Below are 9190 nucleotides of genomic sequence, written 5' to 3' on the forward strand. Positions count from 1 at the left end.
AACAGCATATCTTACTAGTAGAGGGCCTTAAGTCACATTGGTTGGTCCAGCAGCTTATCCTTGTGCTGTTGTATGCCCAGTTTAGATTTGGTGGTTGGTGGAGCTACTGGGCTGTACCAGTATGGCTCTACAATGGTTACAATGATCTGCTGATTTAGGATAACCCAGAGTTGGTGTTCATCTAGTTAAGTCTTCATTAGGTATTATTAGCATGGAGTTGGTGGATCTTGGACTGATCTCTGGTGTAGAGGTGACTCTGGTCAGCACTGGTGTGAGCTGCTTCCATTAAGCTGCAGGACTAGGCTAATGTGGGCCAAGTCTTTTTAGGGCCACTTGCTATTGCTGAGGATCGTGTATTACCTTTTTCAGGAGCTATACATTTTATCAGCTCCCCTGTTGGATGGATGTGATGCTGGTCTTATTACTCAGGGCCTCCTTAGCATAAGTTTGGTTATTGCCTTATGTTGGTTATTCCCACCCCTTGTTTTTGGGGCATGGCTTGGTAGATCCCATGTGTACTGACATGGAGGGACGTAGAAGAAACTTGACGTAAATTCCTTTTCTTCTAGTCCCGACATGTCAGTACAGGGTTTCCCATCCCAAGTTATTTATTTTGGTTACTGTACTGCTATGGCAAAAGTAGAACTGTGGTGAGGAGGAAGTCATGTGATCTTATAGGTCATGATTCATTTTGATTGGCTGTGTTATAGGTCCTACCTCCAGGTCTGGGAGGGGCAATACTGCCCATGTGTACTGACATGTCGGGACTAGAAGAAAAGGAATTTACGTCAAGTAGGTAAGTAAAATTCTCTATTTAGTATTGAAGCATCTCATCCTGACACAATCCCACCCCAAATCATACAGACTCCCTGCAGCCTTGTGCCTTTATATGGTCACAGAACAACCCCTCAGTGACTTCTAATATCCTTATCATTTACAGTAGGGGGTACATTATCCCTTATAATACATGAGTGATACTCAGAGTTCCCTGTATAACTCAGCCTGCAGCCTTGTGCCTTTATATGGTCACAGAACAACCCCTCAGTGACTTCTAATATCCTTATCATTTACAGTAGGGGGTACATTATCCCTTATAATACTTGAGTGATACTCGGAGTTCCCTGTATAACTCAGCCTGCAGCCTTGTGCATTTATATGGTCACAGAACAACCCCTCAGTGACTTCTAATATCCTTATCATTTACAGTAGGGGGTACATTATCCCTTATAATACATGAGTGATACTCAGAGTTCCCTGTATAACTCAGCCTGCAGCCTTGTGTCTTTATATGGTCACAGAACAACCCCTCAGTGACTTCTAATATCCTTATCATTTACAGTAGGGGGTACATTATCCCTTATAATACATGAGTGATACTCAGAGTTCCCTGTATAACTCAGCCTGCAGCCTTGTGTCTTTATATGGTCACAGAACAACCCCTCAGTGACTTCTAATATCCTTATCATTTACAGTAGGGGGTACATTATCCCTTATAATACTTGAGTGATACTCAGAGTTCCCTGTATAACTCAGCCTGCAGCCTTGTGTCTTTATATGGTCACAGAACAACCCCTCAGTGACTTCTAATATCCTTATCATTTACAGTAGGGGGTACATTATCCCTTATAATACATGAGTGATACTCAGATATAGAGCAGTGGGTCGGTATCAGCCTTTAATCAATAACATGACTGAATAACAAAACAAGAATTTGGAACCTTCAGGATGAGGGGAATTGGGGCAAGTGGTTGCCCAGGATCACCTGTCGCTCCACTCCCTCCTCTGTGATGGCGGCGAGTCTTATAATCCCTCCGCTGGAGCCGTCTCTTTCCATGGCGAGGGCGAGTGCTGCAGAGACGGATATGAAAGGGTTAACCAATGAACAGACAGCGCTGAGCTTGCAAGGACCATGTGACCCAGAACTGACTCACCATTGGCTGTAAATTTCAGACACTCCTCCTTACTCATTCCCGGGCGGTACGTGGAATCTACAAATCCATAAATATAGGAACTGCCGGAGCCTCCGATGGAGAACTGCTGGTGCACCAACATCCCCCCCATGGGCACCGTATAGACCTGCAGGGGGCGCCACAGGTTATGTGTATTACATGAGGGAATGGAGACAATCCATATAATATACAGAATATACACCTACCTGCCCTCCCCTCCTCTTGTCCCAGCCGGCCACAATGATCCCGGCCATGAGATCCTCCCGGTAGCGGTAACACATCTCCTTGAAGAGACTGGCGGCCGTGTGGACCAGCGGGGGGCCCTCCAGTTCAATGCTGTGGGGGGAAGGGCACAGAGTCACCTCATACAGGGGCCGTCATACTGGGGCAGTCCATTTTTATACAGCCGGGGGGGTGACTTACCTGTGGAAGCCCAGTTGGTAGGTGACGGCATCAGCGATGGCCTGAGTGTCAGCGGCAGAACCAGAGCGACAGCAGAAGATGCGATCATGTACTGGGGTGAGTTTGTCCGTCACTCTGTTGGCTATGTATGCCCTGCGGGGGGGGGAGGCAGAGAACTTACACCCCCATCTTATCATCATCATCATTTATTTATATGAGAGAGAAGTCTTGTAGGTGAGAATGGGCAGAAGTGATGAGAGAGAAGTCTTGTAGATGAGAATGGGCAGAAGTGATGAGAGAGAGAAGTCTTGTAGGTGAGAATGGGCAGAAGTGATGAGAGAGAAGTCTTGTAGGTGAGAATGGGTAGAAGTGATGAGAGAGAAGTCTTGTAGGTGAGAATGGGCAGAAGTGATGAGAGAGAAGTCTTGTAGGTGAGAATGGGCAGAAGTGATGAGAGAGAAGTCTTGTAGGTGAGAATGGGCAGAAGTGATGAGAGAGAAGTCTTGTAGAGGAGAATGGGCAGAAGTGATGAGAGAGAAGTCTTGTAGATGAGAATGGGCAGAAATGATGAGAGAGAAGTCTTGTAGGTGAGAATGGGCAGAAGTGATGAGAGAGAAGTCTTGTAGATGAGAATGGGCAGAAATGATGAGAGAGAAGTCTTGTAGGTGAGAATGGGCAGAAGTGATGTGAGAGAAGTCTTGTAGATGAGAATGGGCAGAAGTGATGAGAGAGAAGTCTTGTAGGTGAGAATGGGCAGAAGTGATGAGAGAGAAGTCTTGTAGATGAGAATGGGCAGAAGTGATGAGAGAGAAGTCTTGTAGGTGAGAATGGGCAGAAGTGATGAGAGAGAAGTCTTGTAGGTGACAATGGGCAGAAGTGATGAGAGAGAAGTCTTGTAGAGGAGAATGGGCAGAAGTGATGAGAGAGAAGTCTTGTAGGTGAGAATGGGCAGAAGTGATGAGAGAGAAGTCTTGTAGAGGAGAATGGGCAGAAGTGATGAGAGAGAAGTCTTGTAGGTGAGAATGAGCAGAAGTGATGAGAGAGAAGTCTTGTAGGTGAGAATGGGCAGAAGTGATGAGAGAGAAGTCTTGTAGATGAGAATGGGCAGAAATGATGAGAGAGAAGTCTTGTAGGTGAGAATGGGCAGAAGTGATGTGAGAGAAGTCTTGTAGATGAGAATGGGCAGAAGTGATGAGAGAGAAGTCTTGTAGGTGAGAATGGGCAGAAGTGATGAGAGAGAAGTCTTGTAGGTGAGAATGGGCAGAAGTGATGAGAGAGAAGTCTTGTAGGTCACAATGGGCAGAAGTGATGAGAGAGAAGTCTTGTAGAGGAGAATGGGCAGAAGTGATGAGATAGAAGTCTTGTAGATGAGAATGGGCAGATAGTGATGAGAGAGAAGTCTTGTAGATGAGAATGGGCAGAAGTGATGAGAGAGAAGTCTTGTAGGTGAGAATGGGCAGAAGTGATGAGAGAGAAGTCTTGTAGATGAGAATGGGCAGAAGTGATGAGAGAGAGAAGTCTTGTAGGTGAGAATGGGCAGAAGTGATGAGAGAGAAGTCTTGTAGATGAGAATGGGCAGAAGTGATGAGAGAGAAGTCTTGTAGAGGAGAATGGGCAGAAGTGATGAGAGAGAAGTCTTGTAGATGAGAATGGGCAGAAGTGATGAGAGAGAAGTCTTGTAGGTGAGAATGGGCAGAAGTGATGAGAGAGAAGTCTTGTAGAGGAGAATGGGCAGAAGTGATGAGAGAGAAGTCTTGTAGGTGAGAATGGGCAGAAGTGATGAGAGAGAAGTCTTGTAGAGGAGAATGGGCAGAAGTGATGAGAGAGAAGTCTTGTAGGTGAGAATGAGCAGAAGTGATGAGAGAGAAGTCTTGTAGGTGAGAATGGGCAGAAGTGATGAGAGAGAAGTCTTGTAGATGAGAATGGGCAGAAATGATGAGAGAGAAGTCTTGTAGGTGAGAATGGGCAGAAGTGATGTGAGAGAAGTCTTGTAGATGAGAATGGGCAGAAGTGATGAGAGAGAAGTCTTGTAGGTGAGAATGGGCAGAAGTGATGAGAGAGAAGTCTTGTAGGTGAGAATGGGCAGAAGTGATGAGAGAGAAGTCTTGTAGAGGAGAATGGGCAGAAGTGATGAGAGAGAGAAGTCTTGTAGGTGAGAATGGGCAGAAGTGATGAGAGAGAAGTCTTGTAGGTGAGAATGGGCAGAAGTGATGAGAGAGAAGTCTTGTAGATGAGAATGGGCAGAAGTGATGAGAGAGAGAAGTCTTGTAGGTGAGAATGGGCAGAAGTGATGAGAGAGAAGTCTTGTAGATGAGAATGGGCAGAAGTGATGAGAGAGAAGTCTTGTAGAGGAGAAATGGGCAGAAGTGATGAGAGAGAAGTCTTGTAGATGAGAATGGGCAGAAGTGATGAGAGAGAAGTCTTGTAGGTGAGAATGGGCAGAAGTGATGAGAGAGAAGTCTTGTAGAGGAGAATGGGCAGAAGTGATGAGAGAGAAGTCTTGTAGGTGAGAATGGGCAGAAGTGATGAGAGAGAAGTCTTGTAGAGGAGAATGGGCAGAAGTGATGAGAGAGAAGTCTTGTAGGTGAGAATGGGCAGAAGTGATGAGAGAGAAGTCTTGTAGAGGAGAATGGGCAGAAGTGATGAGAGAGAAGTCTTGTAGGTGAGAATGGGCAGAAGTGATGAGAGAGAAGTCTTGTAGAGGAGAATGGGCAGAAGTGATGAGAGAGAAGTCTTGTAGGTGAGAATGGGCAGAAGTGATGAGAGAGAAGTCTTGTAGAGGAGAATGGGCAGAAGTGATGAGAGAGAAGTCTTGTAGGTGAGAATGAGCAGAAGTGATGAGAGAGAAGTCTTGTAGGTGAGAATGGGCAGAAGTGATGAGAGAGAAGTCTTGTAGATGAGAATGGGCAGAAATGATGAGAGAGAAGTCTTGTAGGTGAGAATGGGCAGAAGTGATGTGAGAGAAGTCTTGTAGATGAGAATGGGCAGAAGTGATGAGAGAGAAGTCTTGTAGGTGAGAATGGGCAGAAGTGATGAGAGAGAAGTCTTGTAGGTGAGAATGGGCAGAAGTGATGAGAGAGAAGTCTTGTAGAGGAGAATGGGCAGAAGTGATGAGAGAGAGAAGTCTTGTAGGTGAGAATGGGCAGAAGTGATGAGAGAGAAGTCTTGTAGGTGAGAATGGGCAGAAGTGATGAGAGAGAAGTCTTGTAGATGAGAATGGGCAGAAGTGATGAGAGAGAGAAGTCTTGTAGGTGAGAATGGGCAGAAGTGATGAGAGAGAAGTCTTGTAGATGAGAATGAGAATGGGAAGTGATGAGAGAGAAGTCTTGTAGAGGAGAATGGGCAGAAGTGATGAGAGAGAAGTCTTGTAGATGAGAATGGGCAGAAGTGATGAGAGAGAAGTCTTGTAGGTGAGAATGGGCAGAAGTGATGAGAGAGAAGTCTTGTAGAGGAGAATGGGCAGAAGTGATGAGAGAGAAGTCTTGTAGGTGAGAATGGGCAGAAGTGATGAGAGAGAAGTCTTGTAGAGGAGAATGGGCAGAAGTGATGAGAGAGAAGTCTTGTAGGTGAGAATGGGCAGAAGTGATGAGAGAGAAGTCTTGTAGGTGAGAATGGGCAGAAGTGATGAGAGAGAAGTCTTGTAGGTGAGAATGGGCAGAAGTGATGAGAGAGAAGTCTTGTAGATGAGAATGGGCAGAAGTGATGAGAGAGAAGTCTTGTAGAGGAGAATGGGCAGAAGTGATGAGAGAGAAGTCTTGTAGGTGAGAATGGGCAGAAGTGATGAGAGAGAAGTCTTGTAGGTGAGAATGGGCAGAAGTGATGAGAGAGAAGTCTTGTAGAGGAGAATGGGCAGAAGTGATGAGAGAGAAGTCTTGTAGAGGAGAATGGGTAGAAGTGATGAGAGAGAAGTCTTGTAGGTGAGAATGGGCAGAAGTGATGAGAGAGAAGTCTTGTAGGTGAGAATGGGCAGAAGTGATGAGAGAGAAGTCTTGTAGGTGAGAATGGGCAGAAGTGATGAGAGAGAAGTCTTGTAGGTGAGAATGGGCAGAAGTGATGAGAGAGAAGTCTTGTAGGTGAGAATGGGCAGAAGTGATGAGAGACAAGTCTTGTAGGTGAGAATGGGCAGAAGTGATGAGAGAGAAGTCTTGTAGATGAGAATGGGCAGAAATGATGAGAGAGAAGTCTTGTAGGTGAGAATGGGCAGAAGTGATGTGAGAGAAGTCTTGTAGGTGAGAATGGGCAGAAGTGATGAGAGAGAAGTCTTGTAGGTGAGAATGGGCAGAAGTGATGAGAGAGAAGTCTTGTAGAGGAGAATGGGCAGAAGTGATGAGAGAGAAGTCTTGTAGGTGAGAATGGGCAGAAGTGATGAGAGAGAAGTCTTGTAGGTGAGAATGCGCAGAAGTGATGAGAGAGAAGTCTTGTAGATGAGAATGGGCAGAAGTGATGAGAGAGAAGTCTTGTAGGTGAGAATGGGCAGAAGTGATGAGAGAGAAGTCTTGTAGGTGAGAATGGGTAGAAGTGATGAGAGAGAAGTCTTGTAGAGGAGAATGGGCAGAAGTGATGAGAGAGAAGTCTTGTAGGTGAGAATGAGCAGAAGTGATGAGAGAGAAGTCTTGTAGAGGAGAATGGGCAGAAGTTGATGAGAGAGAAGTCTTGTAGAGGAGAATGGGCAGAAGTGATGAGGAGAAGTCTTGTAGGGAGAATGAGCAGAAGTGATGAGAGAGAAGTTCTTGTAGGTGAGAATGGGCAGAAGTGATGAGAGAGAAGTCTTGTAGATGAGAAATGGGCAGAAGTGATGAGGAGAGAGTCTTGTAGGTGAGAATGGGCAGAAGTGATGTGAGAGAAGTCTTGTAGATGAGAAGGGCAGAGAAGTGATGTGAGAGAAGTCTTGTAGATGAGAATGGGCAGAAGTGATGAGAGAGAAGTCTTGTAGGTGAGAATGGGCAGAAGTGATGAGAGAGAAGTCTTGTAGGTGAGAATGGGCAGAAGTGATGAGAGAGAAGTCTTGTAGAGGAGAATGGGCAGAAGTGATGAGAGAGAGAAGTCTTGTAGGTGAGAATGGGCAGAAGTGATGAGAGAGAAGTCTTGTAGGTGAGAATGGGCAGAAGTGATGAGAGAGAAGTCTTGTAGATGAGAATGGGCAGAAGTGATGAGAGAGAGAAGTCTTGTAGGTGAGAATGGGCAGAAGTGATGAGAGAGAAGTCTTGTAGATGAGAATGGGCAGAAGTGATGAGAGAGAAGTCTTGTAGAGGAGAATGGGCAGAAGTGATGAGAGAGAAGTCTTGTAGATGAGAATGGGCAGAAGTGATGAGAGAGAAGTCTTGTAGGTGAGAATGGGCAGAAGTGATGAGAGAGAAGTCTTGTAGAGGAGAATGGGCAGAAGTGATGAGAGAGAAGTCTTGTAGGTGAGAATGGGCAGAAGTGATGAGAGAGAAGTCTTGTAGAGGAGAATGGGCAGAAGTGATGAGAGAGAAGTCTTGTAGGTGAGAATGGGCAGAAGTGATGAGAGAGAAGTCTTGTAGAGGAGAAATGAGGCAGAAGTGATGAGAGAGAAGTCTTGTAGGTGAGAATGGGCAGAAGTGATGAGAGAGAAGTCTTGTAGAGGAGAATGGGCAGAAGTGATGAGAGAGAAGTCTTGTAGGTGAGAATGGGCAGAAGTGATGAGAGGAGAAGCAGAGTGAATGTCACATGAAGTAAAGTATTGGGAAGATGTGCCCCCCCCCCACATACCCAGTAGTAGTCCTGGAGTCAGCGCCAATGACAACTCCACCATCAAACTCCACCGCCATTATAGTCGTCTGTAACACAGAGAAATGTCATGTTATTGGGGTCAGTATGGGGGGGAGACAGAGGGATTGTGGGGGGTGAGTTTGGGGGAGACAAAGGGATTGTAGGGGGTCAGTTTGGGGGAGACAGAGAGATTGTGGGGGGTCAGTTTGGGGGAGACAGAGAGATTGTGGGGGGGTCAGTTTGGGGGAGACAGAGGGATTGTGGGGCGGCAGTATGGGGGGGAGACAGAGGAATTGTGGGGGACAGTTTGTGGGAGACAGAGGGATTGTGGGGGACAGTTTGGGGGAGACAGAGGGATTGTGGGGGACAGTTTGGGGGGGAGACAGAGAAATTGTGGGGGACAGTTTGGGGGAGACAGAGGGATTGTGGGGGACAGTTTGGGGGAAGGGTTGAGATGAGGGTCAAGACTGAGAGTAAAGTGAGTCCCAGTGAGAGTGTGGGGGAGACATTACAGCAGCCCCTCTGGGATTTGTCAGTCAGGGATGATCAGGGGGGAGACAATGAATAACTCAGCCTGCAGCCTTGTGTCTTTATATGGTTTTAAGAACAAAGGCGGAAGTGTCAGTAACACGTGAGTCTAGGCTCCTCCCCTCTGTCCCACAACAGACACTCACCCCGGTACTGACTTCCCGCCCCATCCAGTCCGTGTCTCCGGGAGGAGCTGAGCTGTGAGGACCGGCAGCAGCCGCCTGTAGCAGTTTCATGGCAGCCATGATTCAGGGATCCTCAGCTCCCGCGAGATTTTCCCTCTGTCAGTCGCCTGCCAAACACGTCACACCGCCGTCAAAGGAGGGAGTAGCGTGGGAACTGGGAAGGTGTACCAAGATGGCAGATTGTGTAACGCTTGATGACACCTGTCTGGGTGTACCAACATGGCAGATTGTGTATCTGTTATACAAAGGGCCAGAGACGAGTAGGAGCTTTTTGTATGTAGTGATTTATAAGGTTTTGTTTTCTCTGATAATTATTTACTGAGCTGTGTTACATTATAGCAGCACAATTCCCAGCATCCCTCTATAGCCCTTTAAATGTAAAGCAGCTTATTAGAC

The 9190-nt window shown here is 46.5% G+C and overlaps 1 protein-coding gene across 1 annotated transcript; it reads right to left on the reverse strand.

Annotated features, from left to right (window-relative positions):
- Positions 1-1661: 1661 nt before the first annotated feature.
- On the reverse strand, positions 1662-8924 carry psmb6.S (proteasome subunit beta 6 S homeolog). The gene is given in 7 exon segments (NM_001096214.1): positions 1662-1737; positions 1740-1848; positions 1932-2076; positions 2156-2285; positions 2373-2504; positions 8082-8149; positions 8756-8924. Coding segments are annotated over 7 exon segments (741 nt in total). The 5' UTR covers positions 8855-8924; the 3' UTR covers positions 1662-1679.
- Positions 8925-9190: the final 266 nt, after the last annotated feature.

This window comes from Xenopus laevis, chromosome 3S, assembly GCF_017654675.1.
Source record: "Xenopus laevis strain J_2021 chromosome 3S, Xenopus_laevis_v10.1, whole genome shotgun sequence".
NCBI classification, from domain to species: Eukaryota; Metazoa; Chordata; class Amphibia; order Anura; family Pipidae; genus Xenopus; species Xenopus laevis.